Source organism: Rhodamnia argentea, chromosome 7, assembly GCF_020921035.1.
Source record: "Rhodamnia argentea isolate NSW1041297 chromosome 7, ASM2092103v1, whole genome shotgun sequence".
Lineage (NCBI taxonomy): Eukaryota > Viridiplantae > Streptophyta > Magnoliopsida > Myrtales > Myrtaceae > Rhodamnia > Rhodamnia argentea.
In genome coordinates this window covers 5206479-5223280 of record NC_063156.1, presented here as the reverse complement: position 1 = coordinate 5223280, position 16802 = coordinate 5206479, and the positions used below count along the sequence as shown (strand labels likewise).

The 16802-nt window shown below is 42.6% G+C and overlaps 3 protein-coding genes across 5 annotated transcripts; 1 reads left to right on the top strand and 2 right to left on the bottom strand.

Moving 5' to 3' along the window:
* Positions 1–126: 126 nt before the first annotated feature.
* LOC115730455 (UNC93-like protein 1) lies at positions 127–2049 on the bottom strand. Its single transcript, XM_030661064.2, has 2 exons — positions 647–2049; positions 127–506 (listed from the first exon to the last, which is right to left on the bottom strand). The coding sequence occupies exons 1-2, from the start codon at positions 1804–1806 to the stop codon at positions 284–286; spliced, it is 1383 nt and encodes a 460-aa protein (XP_030516924.1). The 5' UTR covers positions 1807–2049; the 3' UTR covers positions 127–283.
* Positions 2050–2636: 587 nt separating this feature from the next.
* On the bottom strand, positions 2637–7872 carry LOC115733799. Of its 3 annotated transcripts, none has more exons than XM_048281852.1 (5): positions 7290–7872; positions 5693–6121; positions 3944–5087; positions 3707–3853; positions 2637–3542 (listed from the first exon to the last, which is right to left on the bottom strand). In XM_048281852.1, exons 2-5 carry the CDS (start codon positions 5741–5743, stop codon positions 2926–2928), a joined length of 1959 nt encoding a protein of 652 aa, XP_048137809.1. In that variant the 5' UTR covers positions 5744–6121; positions 7290–7872; the 3' UTR covers positions 2637–2925. The 3 variants fall into 3 exon arrangements, with proteins under 3 accessions (XP_048137809.1, XP_048137806.1, XP_048137808.1); XM_048281849.1 differs by having other exon boundaries at positions 3944–5147; positions 7290–7871; XM_048281851.1 differs by having other exon boundaries at positions 3944–5147; positions 5693–6116; positions 7290–7871.
* A 3054-nt stretch (positions 7873–10926) lies between these two features.
* LOC115750917 (frataxin, mitochondrial) lies at positions 10927–14353 on the top strand. Its single transcript, XM_030688551.2, has 6 exons — positions 10927–10963; positions 11159–11431; positions 11689–11761; positions 12167–12214; positions 12310–12404; positions 14112–14353. The coding sequence occupies exons 2-6, from the start codon at positions 11208–11210 to the stop codon at positions 14239–14241; spliced, it is 570 nt and encodes a 189-aa protein (XP_030544411.2). The 5' UTR covers positions 10927–10963; positions 11159–11207; the 3' UTR covers positions 14242–14353.
* Positions 14354–16802: the final 2449 nt, after the last annotated feature.

Genomic DNA, 16802 nt, shown 5'->3' with positions numbered 1-16802 from the left:
GCTCCCTTACATTTGCAAAATCTACTAATATCGCTAATTTCACCCCAATTTTGCTCTAATACTATGGTAGATTTGCCACGAATTTACTAATTTGAAATTTTCTATAATACAAAGATCAATTTTTGGATAAACGTGACACGGGCGTACCAATTCAGAATTTTATTTTTTTTGTTATTAACCCTAAACAAGGATTTATCCATTTTCAGGTTGTTGTCTTGCTAAGCCCGACCCCATCAACAGAGGAGCTTCATAAGAAAGATTAGACGAGGCTTTGGATGATCACCTAATGAGCAAAAGACGAAGCAACGACTTGCTTTTCAGCTCCCTCTTCACCATCCTCATCGTCCTTCACGGCCAACTTAACGAGAACCAGTAACAATGGATAGCCCACCGTCATGAGCGACCAGCTGACGATAAGCTCCGAGAGGAACGGGACTTTGCGCGTGTCGATTTGCCAAGAGACAGCCGCTCCTGCGCTCTGCACTCCTTTGTAGAACCCGGTGTACCTGCAGGACATAGAAAACCAGATAACAGTTTCAGTTTTAGACCTATAATCATCAGTGTTAATAAAAAAGAATCCAAATTTCCTAGGCCTACATGCCAGAATAGAATTTCTTGCTCGTAGTTTAGAAACTCCAGACACTACCTGCTAAGAGTTTCAGAATCATCAGCTAAACATCCAATGAACCAATAGACCAAGGTCTGGAACATTGCGTCCAGCAATCCATAGCTGAGATACAACACAAACGGACCGGCGTAGTCGGCACCGGAGTCCTTGAAGTCCAATTTCTCGGGCAGGTTGCGGCGAGAGTACTTCAGCTGATTAGCAAGGCCACCCCCCCAAACAGCAGTCCCAAGCAAAGCGACAATCGCAATCCCGACGTAACCCCTCATCTTCCGGCTGGAAAGGCTGAAATCCAACACATACCCGATCCCGATCGACCCCAGTATCTGGGCCACCCAGTAGAACACACCGTTCAGCCCTCTAGTCCTCAAATTGAACAAGGCCCCGTTCACATTAGTAAACTGGTAGCTGTAAAAGAAGTTGCCAGCCCAGGCGGCCGGGGCAATCAAGAGCATCTTCCAGTTGAAGAACAGCTTGAGAATCTCGGTCGCCTCAGTCGAAACGCTCGAGTACTCCACCTTAGTGCAATTAGTCCCATCGTCACGAATCACCTTGCTTGGCGGCAAGATAGCAAGGGAAAGCAGTGCTCCAACAGCCATGAAACACATGAATCCGATATAGGTTGCATCGTTCACGGAACCAGCCTCACTTCTGTTGTAATTCAAGACAAACGGGATCAACCCACCAATGACGCCCCCCATACTGAAAATACTCCAGAACAGGGAGATGTAAATGCCCTTTCGGTCGTGCGGTGGGTACGAGGTCATGATGGCGCCTTCGCCGGCCCACAAGAATCCAGCACCGATGCCAAGTATCGCGCCGGCAATGATGACAAAGGTCTGGTGGTGGTAATGGTTGTAGTACAAGAAAGAGCCTGCATAGAGAGCATAAGTGCTACAACCAGAGGCCAGAGTCAAGCGAGGGCCTAAGACATTATAGATTCCGCCACCCAGGATGCCGAAGACGGCGAAGGTGGTGTAGAGGGCAGTGTTGGCGTTGTTCACCGCGGTGGGGTCCACCTGGCCGCCGCCACCCATGCCGACAAGGGCGCCGTACATGCCAGGGCAGCAGAAGCAGACCAGACCGATGAGGCTGACTTGGACCAGGGGGGAGTTGTACCTGAAGAGGGATTTGTTCGGCAGCGTGGCCGATTCCTGATCAAGATTGTCCGGGAAACCCATGTCCGAGATTCCGAGAAAAGATCAATTTTCGATGGAGGGTGTGAGAAATGAGGGATTTTGAGGAGATGACAACAGGTTTCCAATGAGAGCTCACTATATTAGTGGAAAGGATTCGCTTGGAGGAAGAATCCATCCATGCCTGGGGTGACCTCTGTGTCTTTGGTGCTTGCCATCAAAAATTTTGCACTAGCGTGACAAAATCGTAGACAATGAGAGATGGAGATGTGTTTGGAATCTAGTCGTTGGACTTTAATCCTCTGATTCTTAGTTTTTCTTCTTCCTTTGTTCAATTATTTGTTCTCGGATTTTATTGTCAGCAGGCCACCGCCTCTGGCATGGGAAAAAAAGACAAAGCGAAATAAAAATAATAATAAATTACAAGGCAAAAAAACCGCAGCATTTGCATCGGAGTCTTACGTTAAATCTCGACATGCAAGCAAAATTTGTTCCCGACTTTCTATTGCGAGCTCTGTTTTCTGGAAGCTCTAACCGGTCACTAATGAGAAACCCAAGATGTAAATGCCTCCAGACATTCGGGTTACACACTGATGAACTCCAATTTATTGCAGAAAGGGAACAAGATAGCAAACGGAGCTATAAAGGAGAAGAGCCCAATCCCATTTGTTGTGATTTCAGTGGACTCTGTTTCGAGAACGAGAACCGGGGATGTATGTAGCTCTGCCCAAGTTACTCGGGGAAAACCGTACAACTTACGCTTTGTTTCCCCGTGAACAAAAAGTTGCTTTTTCAGCAGAACGTAAAGCAAAGCTAATAGTCAAACAGACGCACTTCTCTTCAACAAAATTGATCACTTGCACAACGTACATAAGTACCAAATTCTGGGATTGAGCCGCGAAGTTGAAGCAACACAGATATATATGATTTGGGTCTTGTTCAACCCTCCAGTCGTTAAACAAAGCAGCAACGAATAATCGTAAACCCACGATCACTGTCAGTCCATACAAGGAGCAGGAATCATTTTAGCAATGAGAGCAAGAAATTATTGAACATCCAGAAAACCAAAGCCTCGAAATATCTGATCCTTAGAGGACAGAGAAAAGGAGCCGCCCTTGCAAACATACCATATGACTTATTATAGAGAACTGCACCAAATGCATCTCAAAGCACTCCCAAAGTGCCTTCACTTCGACTTCTACGAATTGCAAGATCCTGCCTCATGTTGCGAAGCCTGTCAGTGAAGTCCAAATTGTAGTGCTGGTGATGAGTTGCTCCCTTGGTTCCACTTGGAGGAAGGCGTGCATGCTTCCCCTTGGAACGTTTTGGAGAAACCGTCGCTTGACTTCTTCGACCATATGATGAGGACGATGGCTTGCTAGCCAGCCCATGACCACCCTTCTTTATCGATTTGTGTTCTGATCTAAGGCCACTACGATCGAAGGCACTAGCACCCAGTCGAACTGATCGATCGGCAGCATCCTTCAGTGTACCCACTTTTATGAGTTGTCGGTTGTAACAAGCAAGGTGAGGAAGAAGGCCCTGCAGATGCTTCTTAAGCTGGTCGTCTCCCACATTCTTCTGGGCTGGATTCCCTTCCAAGCTAACAACTTGCAAGGAATTGTAGTTTGCTGCAAGCTGGCCTAAACATTTCGCTGTAGAGATCTTGTTGGCACGGAGATCCAAAACATTCAGTTTCAGAAGGCGGTGAAGACCCTCGACTTCACTGATCTTATTCCCCGCCAAATATAGCTCCTTCAGTGATGAACAAGAAGCTAGGCCTGAACATTAAAATGTAAAGGTCAACGATAGCAGAACCTTTCAGAAAGATGATACAAAGCATGCATGTCCATATTCAAAGTATGTTGGACAAAGTAATTGCGTGAACATCCCATCTTTCTGAATGAGATAGGGACAAATAATGCAGTTCAACCCTAAGCATTACCATGTCCAATTCTGACGATCCTGTTGTAGCTCAAGTCCAGTACACGCAATCGGGTCAATTCACGTAAGCCTTCAATGGTGGAAATCTGATTTTTTGACAGATTCAACATATGAAGTCCCCGAGGAAGAGCACCAGCTGTTATCCTCACTGGGAAAGGTAAGATTGAACATGAGAAAACACAACAGCTAGTAAAAGCATAAGAAGCCAACAGTTCAGAACGCAGACTGATGAGCATACCTATGTTGTTTCCGGACAGATTAAGCATCTTCAAGCTCGTGAATGCACTGAAAAACGGGATCAAAGCCAAACCATGGTTCGCCAGCTGAGCTGTAGTTGCTGAGGCACTCAGGGATGATATGTATCTCTTAGCAGCTTCGTTTCCAGGACTCATCTTAGGCCCAACTTTTGCCGCAGCCAGATCATTCAAAACAGGGTATTCTCTCTGATTCTGATCATTTGGCTGGTATGACTCCTCCACTTCATCTGAAGGGCTGTAAGGCTGGAGATCTGTGACCCACTCCTCAATCCGCTTAATCTTAAATTCCTTGTTTGGTAAATCATACTGTTGGTGAGATGAGCTTTCCCCTCTATGGGGTTTCAAGAAGTTCTCATAAAAAATGGGGGTAATCCCCTCTTGGCCTGAACCAGCATAATCATAATCATGATAATCATTACGAACAGCATCTTCATAGATAATATTTTTACCTTTATGCGCATTGACATCTCTTTCTTTTTGTGGAAAGAACTGATTTTTAAGCTCAGGAATGGATGTCCCATTTTGTCCCGTGCTGAGAATGAACAGGTCCCCAGAAGATTTTGTTCGAAGTCCCAAGTGCTCCTTCGGAAGTTCACCCGACTTAGGAGACCAACCACCAATGTTGGGCATCGATTGGGGTCTAACTAACTCCGGAGAAGTATGAGGTGAGTGATCCCCAGAGTCACCCGCATTTTCTCCAGAATATTGGGCTTCAAAATTTTCTAGCACCCCTTTGTCAGTATCTTGCGAATCTCCAATTGAAAAAATTGATTTTTTGTTGAGATTAGGCACTTGACATGTATCAAAGGGTCCATTCTTACAATATTCGCCAAATGGCATAAAGCCCAGTTCATTGCTGACGTCCTCCGTGGCTGACCTGCTATGGTGGTCAAATGAGAATCCTTCATGCAAACCATTTGAAAGAGATTGACTTTTCTTGAGAAGGCCAATCTTAAGACCGCTTGTATCGATCTCCTTATTATCAACTTTACTCCCCATTTCTTCTGATTTCCAACCTCGTTCAATGGATAGAGAATCTGCAACCTTGTCCAAAATTTTGTTCATGTCACCATCTCCATGCATTTCTGAAAGCAATGAATTTGGGCTCATGGCATTCTCCGAAGCCTGGAATTCAGAAGAACCCTGAAACTCACTAACTGCTTCAACAGGTGGATGTGCTGTTTTCTGCTTGAGAAAAGGAAGGGATACAGGATTAAGAAAGGGAATGGCATGCATCATTAAATCAAACTGTGGACACACAAGTCCATTCTGAAACAGTATATGAACTTTTAGACCAGATGTGATACAAAACAAAACCCCTTCAGTAAATACACCAAGACAAATTAACAGCATGCAAGCCCCTAAATATTTAGTGAAAAGATTAGATTAAATCAACTACATAAAATAAGCAATTACGCCCTCAGATTCAAATTTATGTATGATCAACCCTCAAACTACAAATCATCCTTGCAATTTCTTGAAATTTCAAATAAGTACACTGAACTTCTGCCTAAAAGCAAATCCCCTTCCACCCAAAGATTTTTTTGAAATGGAGTAGTAAACTTTTCCAGGACTACTTGAAGTGCAGTACAGGGGACAAATTATGTGAGTGCATGTTGGAAGTAACTTGATTTGGAGTGCAATAATGTCAAACAAAATAGAAAAGAATGTAAGAATTTGTCTTCAAAATTGACAAAGAAAGAAGAAAAGAGAGAAGAGCGATGAGTTACCTTTGGTTTGTGACCAGACATGTGACCATTGAAGCAGGAAAATCGAACCATCGTGCTAATACTGAACAGATCTACATCCACAACTATCTACTTTGTATCACATCGAAAGCTACATGTGGCAATTTATTCTTCCCAAGAAATGGAAAAAAGGACTTCCCCAACAATGTGATAAGAAACTACCATTGAAGTTCAGATTAGTCAACAATGGCTTTAGCCATAATCAAGAAACAAGCCTTCAGAAACACGGCATAATCTCCAAGCATATGATGATCTTGATCGTCTCAAAACACAAAGCAAAATCACTCGCTCATTACTACCCCGCACCCTCACAAAGGTGGGAGAAGACTTCAATCTTGCAGCAGCGGCCAGAGTGAAAAGCAATCTGATCAGCTATAAAATTCAAACTCCAAACTTCCACAGGATCCTGGCCTGATAGAGCGCGAAAATGATTAAGTAATGCATTTTGTCATGGGAAAAAGATCCAATAAGCTTAGAAACAAAAACAAAAACTACAAAAAAAAAAAAAAAAACTAAGCTTAAAAAAGAACAAAGTGAGTTAAGTTTTAATCGTGCTTCAAAAAACACCAAGGTATACCAGGCAGAGATGAAGTGACCTGTATGAAGTAAGTCTATAAGATTGATGGCAGTATTTGCAGCAAGAACTCAATGATATGTATGCCAAAAATTCACAACAACAATCCATTAACCCCTAATTTATGAAATAGCTCTTGATAATACAAAACTTCTTATATTTCTCTGCCACACGATAAAGCAAACGCTTAAAAGAAGAGGGCGTCTCAAAACAAGCTAGAGGGTTGTTCTCATATATGCAAGCTACCTCCTTGAAGCAAAAGCCAGCAGACTGTAAGCCACAATTTTATTTATCCTAAAGGCAAAACAAAACATGATGCCTGTGTAACTCTCTTTCTTAACAACAAAGTGTACTACAAGAGACCAACAGGCCGGATTATTAATGAAAAAATCATTGGAATCAAAACTAGAAATGAACCCGTCCAGACCAGGATTCAAATTAACTTTACGACCTAACAACCACCTCATCCGACTTTTTGCTACCATAACAGATCTAGATTCTTCTTCTGTTTTTCTTTTGTCTATGTCTACCCCGCTATAATCCTGCGGCAGGGATCTTATACATTGCAATCTATAATCAATAGCTCGATGCTTATAGATTCTTGACCAGACAATACTCATATTTTGTGAAAAGAAAATCAAGAATCTCACTGCTAAGTAACTAACAAAATTATCGACCACAGGTAACAAAAAGAAGGGAAGAAACTATTGACCAGAAGCCAAGACAATGCCAACGTTGACAAAAACCTCTTCGAAGCCTGGAAATCTTTCAAACTTCTTTTTCGATTTTGTATAGGTCAACAAGTCATCGCATTCAATACGACAGCTCCCAAGAAACCTCTTTCTCCACGCACACATCTCATCTTCCCCCTCACTCTAACTCACAAAAACCCTTCTCGTCAAACGTATTATGCTCATGGAAAAACACAAAACAAATCGTGAAGAACCCCAAGCAACCCCAGTTGAACTATACACTCAGACGCTCCCAGGAGAGAGAAGATTCAACCTTTTTCGAGCCAGATTGCGAGCGATGCCTCGTTCAGGAGATTAGCCTTCTTGGGTTTTCTGATTTCGCCGAAAAATCAACGCCAAATCCTCACTTTCTCTAATCCCCCTCCCTCCTCTTTAAAACGATAAGCAAACCCTAGAAATGCCGGGACGTGATTTATATTCTCCGGGGTCACTTTATTCGCCGTCCGATTCCTTCCCAAAAAGGACGGTACACAAAAATCAAATACGAAATTTGTCAAGAAAAAGAAAAAGAAGATAGGGTTTGAATTTCAACGATCGGCATTGTGGATCCGAAATCGGATTGGAATTCCACTTTCCTTTGAATCGGGCCGAGAAGGGCAAAAAAAATCGATAAACTTCGAGTGAAGGAGAGAAGGGAGAGAGGCTGCGTCCACAAAAATTGAATCGGCAAGAGGAGGAGGAGGAGAAGAGAGAGAAAATATCGTCCCCTTTAAAGCAGCGAACAAATTGCCTCCATATCTGCAGTTTCCTAGAAAGGCGAGGAATTGTCTCTTTCCCGGGAAAGCGACAAGGTTTCCCGCATTTCGGTTTCCCGAGGAAATCTCCCGACGAACGTGACTCCTTGATGCTCTTCGACCGTGCACGAAATTTTCAAAAAAAGAAGCTACTATGAGTTGGTCAATTTGAATGAGCTCTTCACCGCGCGCTCCCTTCCCTAACTATATCTTAAGAGGACTTTTTCAATGTTTTCATCACATTGATTGTGTGCATCGAGCGAAATACCGTATGGAGCATGATAAATTATTTCGCGTGCAGCTATAACATGTTAGAAAAAGACTCCTTCGCGAAAAGAGATCGACGGAAGTCAAATCTTGTCCTAAAATTCTATAGTATAATTTGATAATCAAAGGGGCGAGATGAATAAGGGGTTGATAAGCGGACGCCCCTATTGACGGCATACATACTTTCTATGTTGACGGCCATAACTAGAGAGGTCAAATTTTTCGTGGCGGGATATTATTTATGCAGACAAGTCCAAGGACAAATTAATTCCGCAACCTTCTTTTCGGGCAATGAGATGTGAATGTCGGGTCCATGTGATCTTCCACACGTGATCATATTATCGGGTAGACATTAAGCATCGAGATGCACAGTTTCGACGGCATTCATGAAGATGTCGAGATTCTGTCCATTTTCAACCGAACACCCAGATCTCCTCAAAAGCAATTTGATCAAAATTGCCGAATCTCCGCTTTCTGCTTTGCATGCGAGAGCAAAAATGGTCTTTAATATCCAAAGTCCGAGAATTCCGACAAGAACTAATTGCTGTCCGTGCTTGATTGAGTCGGAAATCGAGATGGGGCCCTGCGCCGGAGCACCGAGGATTGTTTTGTAAAACATTATATATTGAAGCTTTAAATCCCGCTCCTTAAAGCACCGTGATTCATGCCAAAATATCAAGGGCTCCTTTGAAAAACCCCGTTAATCTTCATAGAATGAGATGTCGCTCCATCCACGCATCTTTGGCAATAATTCGAGACTGGAACTGGTAAAATAAGTCATAAATCCCGTTTCTTAATTCATACGTGATGGATTGAATTGTTATATGAATTAGATATATTCCACGAATGAATTTAAACATACAATGTGTTTTTTTTTTTTTTGTCATACATAATATGTGTATTGAATGGATCATAAATGGATTGTAAATGAGTCATAAAAAGCCTTATTGCTTATTTAGACTCAACCCAACTTGACTCTTTCTACATTCTCTCTCGATCCCGCTCTTACAAACATTTTCATAAATGGAATTAAATATGAAAGTGTTTTACGAATATAAGTCGGGTCAAACACGGGTCACTAAATTCGCATTGCACTGAATGGCGGTGCTTCTCAAACGTGGTCTAACTCACCCGATTGGCGGGTCATTCTTTTGTTTTTTTTTTTTTGGTCGAGTTTTGACGAAGCATTCGAGATGCACAAGTGTGCATATCTTTTGGGGAGAACGCGAATTATATGATTTGATCACGAGTCGACTGCAATCTCTCATTTTTAGTCTTCCGAAATTTGCTATTAATCCGCCAATGTCTTATTTGCCTTCACTTCCGTCCGACCCTTTTGGCCGTTCCCATAAAACGTGGGATACAGAATCATGAGTTGGATAGCCTTAAAAAAATCATCTGTTTATTAAATTTTTTTTTTTTTTTGCTAAATGACTAAGTCAAACGGATATTAAACTGTATTATGAATAGGCTTAGTTATGTAAGTAGTGGTCAACAGGGATGATCAACCCCTTCCATAGCCAAAATACCCCTACTCCAAATACTAGCACTTGTCGAGTCCTTTCGTGATGTATTTGCCTTGCGAAAAAAAAAAAAAAGGAATAATTTGGAATGCATTTTACAAAAAGAAAAAGAAAAAAGATTGCTTGAGCCACTTACAAAAATAAATGAATGAAAATTGCTAACTTTGTTTGTTTCGCGAAAAATGAATGATTTGAAATTTTTTTTTAAAAATAATTGTTTGTATTGCTTGAAATAATTAATCAAAGAAAAATGTTATATTATCGACAACAATTCGTGTCAAAATACTTTCATAGAAAATGTAATTTTTTTTTCCTTTTGTTCATTTTTGTAAGCGAAACATGCGACTCTTTTTAGAAAAATATTTTTTAAATCATTCACTTTTTACGAAATAGACGCGCACCTTAGACAAAAAGAAATGCTAGGTTTGTTAGGACCAACCGAACCGGCAGATTTGTTGCAGGTGATGATCAAGTTTTGAACCGGACCTCAAAGCCAAATCTAAATCCTTCATGCTCCCCAACCATGAAGCACCGACACCACACGGGACATGCGACGGGACACGCCGACACGCCGATTCTAAAAAAATAAAGAATTTTGACACGTCGAGACACGTTTTATATTAAATATATATTTTAAATTTTCATTTATATGATTTTTCAATTAAATTGATTTGGGCGGCCAAAAAAAATAATAAATTGATTCGATTCAAATTCATAAATTAATAAATAACAAAGAAAGCTTAAAATAAATTTACAATAAAACTGGGATAAATTTTGGCCTCGTTAAGTAAGATAAGAGACCTCTGACAAAAAAGAGAAAAATCAAGAGAAGAGCGACAAAAAAAAACAGAGACAGAGTAAATGAAAGTTTTCCTCTTCTGCTGCTTCGTGCGCTGCAGCTCAACTTTTGAGCCACAATCCCATCGTCTCCCTCACTTTCTCTCCCTATCATCTCCATCATCTCTTTCTCTCTCCCCCCCTCCAAGCACAGACTTCTTCTTGACCTAGATCTCAGTCGACATTTCCGATTGAATGAGCCAGTACGAGTACCAAATCCAAATCCAGGTAACGATCGAACCCATCCTCCAGCCCATTTCGAATTCGATCCTCTTCCTCGAATTTCGCGGGTTTTATCTCGGCAAAATCACTTCTTTATCACGCGGTAGGATCTGGCCTCGCTCCGCCGTCGCCGACCTCACGTGCCGCCTCTCCTCCACCTCCCTCGCCAACGTCCTCCACTACCATGTGCTCCTCCAGTTCGTCTCCTCCTCCGATCTCCCCCAGATGCCCCCCTCCGGACACGCGTGTCGGGCGCGTGTCCTTGGCGCCGACTGCGTGTCCGGCCTTGTCCGGACGTGTTCGTGTCCGACACGCAAAAATTCCTCCCGGAGGAGTGTCCGTGCAACATAGCTCCCCAACCCCAACACAAGCTACGCCGCTACGGACTTCCATGGACAATTTGTGGGCTATTTTGGCCCTTTGATTACGTGCCAATTTCAACTTTGGGCCTGGGGAAAATCGTTTAGGTCATCAAAGCCCACTATCTCAAGCCCACAAAGAAGGCAAGCTGGTCTCACCCTCAGAGCCTCAGCTCGTATTCGACCAGAATGCAGAAGGTCGCGCACCGTTCCCAGTTGCTGTGAAAAAATGGCTGCCAAATCGCTTCTTCTCAGGCGGCTCTCGAGAGTCCTCCAATGCCGTCCGCGTTCTTCTTCGGTCGGTGCCTGCGCTCGCGAGCTTCTTGTAGCATCCAGAGCACCGCGAGAGTCCGTCGGTCGCGTCGGCCTTCTCTTTCGACATGTTTCTCGGAGTTTCTCGTCCGGCCCGTCGGATGTCGGCGATCTCCCTGGCCCCGCCGCCATTGATTATCGGTACTCTACCCATCAATGTTCGATTTTTTTTCACTGTATTTATCGAATCTGTCGCGGGAAAATGGTGGGAAATAGCTGAATATCCATTTTGTTTAGCTCTAGCATATTGTCCGTGGAATGGGTCTTATCATGGTTATGCTATCTAGTTCGTTGAAATGATGCTTGTTTAATTGAGAAGGAAGGGACTGCAAATTTTTAATGCGAGAGTGTTGGAAATGGGAGGCAGTGGTTGTGCTAATGAATTAATATGTACACAGTTCTCTACTGCAGGAGGATGAGTTCCACAGGCTAGCGGATTCCACCATCCATGACCTGCAAGAGAAGTTTGAGGTAATAATTCCAGCACTGAATATGTTAACCTGTGATCTGCTGGGGTTATTTAGTTGTGACTTCGGTTTATCCAGCACGTGAACTCTTGTTTCACAGTTTTCAAAATAAATGCAATTTGATTATGGAGATGTCAGGAGCGCCTTCTCTTTGTATAAATGAAGTTAAAGATAATAGCTTGCAGCGTCATTTCTTTTCGGATGTGCTATGCAGTATAAAACTGATCGAATGCTTATAATATGCCACTGTAAAGTGGAAAACCTGCCATCTAAGCAGGTAGAAAAAGTGTTTTTTTCCGGGGAGGGATTATATATGCAAGTGCTTATTTATGCTTGCTTCAAGTGCCAAACCAGCAATGGCTACAAATGCCAACACATTGCATCATTATCTCTCTTTTGGTGCATGCAGGATTATGGAGATGACGTCGAGATTGACGGGTTTGATATAGACTATGGGGTGAGAGAGATTGATTAGTGTTCAAGATTTGGTAGTATAACTTGGTGAATTTTGAAAGTCAAACTGATCTGAACAATTTTTCTGGATGTTCGCAGAATGATGTTTTAACCCTCAAACTTGGGGAACTAGGCACGTATGTATTGAATAAACAGACGCCAAACCGGCAAATTTGGCTCTCCTCTCCAGTGAGGTATGAAACGTGTTAATTGATTATGATGTCAACATTAAATGCTCGATCATGTGATGCATCATGTATTGATGTAGCAAGCTTTTGAAGACCTCCTTTTGAACTGTTCTTACCAGATGCATGCTCTAGAGAATATGCAATCACTTAAACTAGTGGTCGTGGCTGGGAGAAGGGCCACTCCTTCAGTAGCTCGGCCGTTTCTTTTCCTTTTGAACTGTATTACTTCCCTAAGACTGACCGAATTTACATAATAATAAACTAACTTGGGATTATATCGTTTTTGGTCGATGAAGAACTCGGTATCTCAACAATTTCTTAACCATAGTTAAATCTTCTAGGATGCTTGTCCTTGCTTTCTACGCCATATGCCTTTTACTGTTTCTGTGATGTTGCTTGACCAGCTATGTCATGGTCTATAGTTCTGCTGCATTATAGCCTGAAAAAGCCTGGTGGTTTTAGATAGTTATACTGAGAGTACATTCTTCTTGGTGAAGTAGCTCCTTTTCCTGCGCAATAACGAGCAGCATATCTTAGAAGCCAATTGGACTCCAACACCTTATTGTTGGTTTAAAAGCAGCTTGATGCTCTACGTCTGAAATATGTCTTTCCTAAATTCTCTCAGAATGATGGCAGCCATACTATACAAGGGGTATTGAGTTTACGTCTGATAGGGATCTGAATTCTAGGTGAATGGTTTTGATAATTAACGGCATGGTTATTAGAGTGGATTGAATTAAGTCTAGCAGTTGCTTCAGTACAGGGTAGCTTACACTGTTAACCTACTCAACTTCTTCGGTTATCATACTTAGTTCCTCACTGTAAGTCTCCACTGGTGGCTATTAGGTCACTTAGACAACCTGATGGATTGGTTCTCTCGGTTAAGTCTTTCCATCCTAAGCCAGTCAATCTGGCTGTAACGACTAAGATGATGAATGCTATAGAGGGATAAACCGTGCTGAATTGAAAGTTTTGAGGATGGAATGCTTTCTATAGATAACTCTTTTTGGGCTAAAATATACATTGTTGTGACCTGAAAATGTGTTTAGTTCTGGAAGCCTGTTTCTAGATGAAAAAAGGTTGTGGAAAGATAAGCTGGTTCCAACGGTCTTGAAACTAAATTAGATGTGGTGACACTTAATTCTCCAGCTTCATTATCTACAAAAGAGGTGCTCTTTACATATCTGCAACACTTTTATTTTTCACAGTTGGAGGATGTAAAGATAATTTAATGCGGTCTTCTCATAAACTGTAGACCTTGCCTGGACTTCAAAAGAAGAAAGTCGAATGGTGCCTACAATGATAGGAAAAGGAATAAAATGGTGCAAAAATTGGATGGTTTAGGGGACCAAGTAGCCTCCCAAGTGGGGAAGGCAGCAAATATGTCATTGTTCACATACTAGACTGGGGTAAGGGTAAATGATTCTCGTTCTTAGTACTCTTATAAGGGCATCTTCAAATACAATGGCTTCCATTGCTTCCATGGCGAGAGTGGCAAGAACATGAACTTGATTTGGTACTTGATGTGCGTCCATGCAGAATAATTATGATACTAGCATGGCTTCATAGATCATTCCAGTGGTGTTTGTTATAGTAAATGTTGTGGCCCACTATTTTGTTTGCTATTGACGATGACTGTAATAGATGCTGCCTAACTTATATTCCTTCTAGAGATATGCTGGTATTTGATTATAATACATGTTCTTGTTGCAGTGGTCCGTCCAGATTTGATTGGGATCAGGAGTGTCAGTCATGGGTTTACAGAAGAAACAAGGCTAATCTTTTGAAAGTCCTAGAGAGAGAGTTGGAGAATCTCTGCAGTCGACCGATTAGTCTCTCCTAACAAATGTTAGTTTCCATTGGTAAGTTCCCCCTAAAAGGTGTTCTGTGAGGATTGCTGCCTAATGTAAGACCCTGGCTAAACTTTTATAAATGTACCGTTTATGGCTGTGAAACTATCTCTCTTGGCCTGTACTAAGCTTCTAAGCAATCTCGTCCATTGATCTAATGGCCGATTTGCTGTTAAGTTCACAGGCACCCTTTTCACACTAGTTTCAGTTGTTTTGTTTAACTTTTGTAGCGATGTGTATCATCTACCTGGAGGAGATATCGAATACCAATTCGATGTCACCCGCGTGCGTGTGTCTACTGTCCACCAAAATTGTTTGGGGGCCATGGCCAAATAAGGGCTGGGGGGTTGGATTATGTTAGGCCGTCGTCCCGTGACCGTTCGCTGCTTAATGCAACTTTTAGAAAACATGTACGATAATTTACAGAATGCCGTACAATTATCTTGGATCTTGCACTCGAGCTAGAGTGTTGAAGAGTTCCTTCATCCCAGCCTTCCTAATCTAAAAGCTTTCGTCCGTCAGTCATCCTTGTGGGCAATGACGAGATTCGCTGAACTGTTGCTTGGTCTATCCTCCTTGCGTTGATGAGTTAAGAGATGCTTTTCCTTCCTCTGCTCTTTTGAGTTTGCAACCGAGGATGAGTCGGCTGCTGCAGCAAAACCAAACGAGCGGGCGGACGAAATCCCAAGGACTGAAACGTTGACTGCGCGGCATTGCTCAATCCATCGGGCGACCTAGGAACTAGGAAGGTCATAAAAGCCTGGTCGGATTTGTTCGACGGCGACCCAGATGAGATGATGTCCATCTCGGCGATGGGGCATGTTTCCTGTCTTGTCGCAGTCTGATGAGTTGTCTCGCACGTTGCTTCTTCACCCACTTTTTGATGGGATTCGACTGTACTTGGCACGCAGTCGCTCTTGGAACCATGTAAATGAAACAGAAGCGAGTCCCCCTTTCAAGAGGCTTCGTCAGGGTCATGGATGCGTTAGAGGTACAGAAATTTCAAGAGTTGATACCTAATTTTGGTTGACAGTTCAATTATTATTATTATTATTTAGTTCGATGGATCTCTCTATTAACAGAGCAGGTTCTATTACTCCCGAGGAATCATGCCTCAGTTCGTGTTTGTAACGCTTAGAGCACAGGACGAGAAGACTAATTACGATTGGGAAAACCAGCTCTTGAGAGCTGGCGATGAATCACAAGAAAAGACACGAAGATGGGCAACATCGATGCCGAAGTAAACGGCACCCGATACATAGCCGATCCGCTGAAGCCCGGATCCACAGGAAATGTCTCCATTACATCGATCAAGAGTTAAATTAATCACGTGAGTCCGGTGTGAGCCTCGCACGAGAAACCCAATTACGCTCGGATTAGTGAATCCTAAACTTAAGCAAAGAATTTTCCGGGTCCCAAAACAAACATCAGAAGGTGGGTCCAATCAGAATCCTAAGATCAGTAAAAAAACAAAAGCTTCCCTGCCCATCATCCTCCTTTGCTCACCGTCGTCCAGAAACCTCGATTTTCCACCACACAAAGGGTGGGGGACCTCCTCAAAATACTCGAAAAGCTCGAAACGAAACCTCGGCCACAAGAGAGGCATCCTTTTCCTTTACTCCCAAGTTTATTTTCTCGTCCCCTCCTTCCAACCCAAATGGCTAAATTACCCAACAAACACAACCTCCCCACCACAGAACTTCTTCTGAGGTTTCTCTCTTCATATTCTATTCTTCATTTCTTGTTTCATCAAAGAGAGAAGAGCTTCAGCTGATCAGTTCAGCCCCCCACATCTTGATGTGATGGGGCGGCCACAAAGTGTGGCCTCAAATCATTCTAAAGTCATCCGACCAAATAAAAAAAGAAAAATCATTCTAAATTATGAGTACGGGAGTTGCGTTGTCATCGGTCTTTGGGTATTTTAGAATGAAAAAAAAAATCAAGTGGGTGTACAACCCCCAGATATTTTCTGGGAAAAATTATTAAATTAACGACCCCGAAGTGTGATCCAAATTAGAGAAGTGGAGCAATCAAAAGGATTCTCAGGAGGCCGCTCAGCTAACAGCTTTTGATGCCTAGTGATCCACCACCAGTGGTCCCCTACAGCATAGGCTGCCGGCGGGGTCTTGAGGCACTTCTGATTCCTTCAGGACGACCAGATCGGATTAGTCCGTCCATCCATCTCTAAAATAGCTAATCGAAGAAGGAAAGAAGATCGAGTCTTTTGGCAAGAATTCAAATGGATCTGCCCCGTGAGATACGTGTGTGCCGGGCATGTTATGTGGTGCTACGGGTGCCGAGTGTCGGTGCACTTCTCCCATTATCCTATAGATGAGGGCTTGGCCCTGCACTTTTGGTGATAGATACCAACGGCACCGCAGCCATGATTTCGAGACGAGCAGAGCGATTTGGGATGGCTCGGGTCGATTTGGAAGAGACACTTGAAATTGGAGAAAACATACACATCAGATTGACCAATGTCTTGGCAATGTCAATGAAAAGAAGATGCAGACAAAATTACTAATTACTAGTAGGTTTTGGCTATATCCCATTG

Bases quoted from the DNA above. Each gene is read 5' to 3' on its own strand.
- LOC115730455 (XM_030661064.2), bottom strand. From the start codon at position 1,806: ATGGGTTTCCCGGACAATCTTGATCAGGAATCGGCCACGCTGCCGAAC. The intron at 507-646 runs GTAGTGTCTGGA...TATGTCCTGCAG, and splicing joins GATTCTGAAACTCTTAGCAG to GTACACCGGGTTCTACAAAG.
- LOC115750917 (XM_030688551.2), top strand. From the start codon at position 11,208: ATGGCTGCCAAATCGCTTCTTCTCAGGCGGCTCTCGAGAGTCCTCCAA. The intron at 11,762-12,166 runs GTAATAATTCCA...TGGTGCATGCAG, and splicing joins ACCTGCAAGAGAAGTTTGAG to GATTATGGAGATGACGTCGA. The intron at 12,405-14,111 runs GTATGAAACGTG...TTCTTGTTGCAG, and splicing joins TGGCTCTCCTCTCCAGTGAG to TGGTCCGTCCAGATTTGATT.
- LOC115733799 (XM_048281849.1), bottom strand. From the start codon at position 5,743: ATGGTTCGATTTTCCTGCTTCAATGGTCACATGTCTGGTCACAAACCA. The intron at 5,148-5,692 runs GTAACTCATCGC...TTTCTCAAGCAG, and splicing joins TGTCTGGTCACAAACCAAAG to AAAACAGCACATCCACCTGT. The intron at 3,854-3,943 runs GTATGCTCATCA...TACCTTTCCCAG, and splicing joins TCTGTCCGGAAACAACATAG to TGAGGATAACAGCTGGTGCT.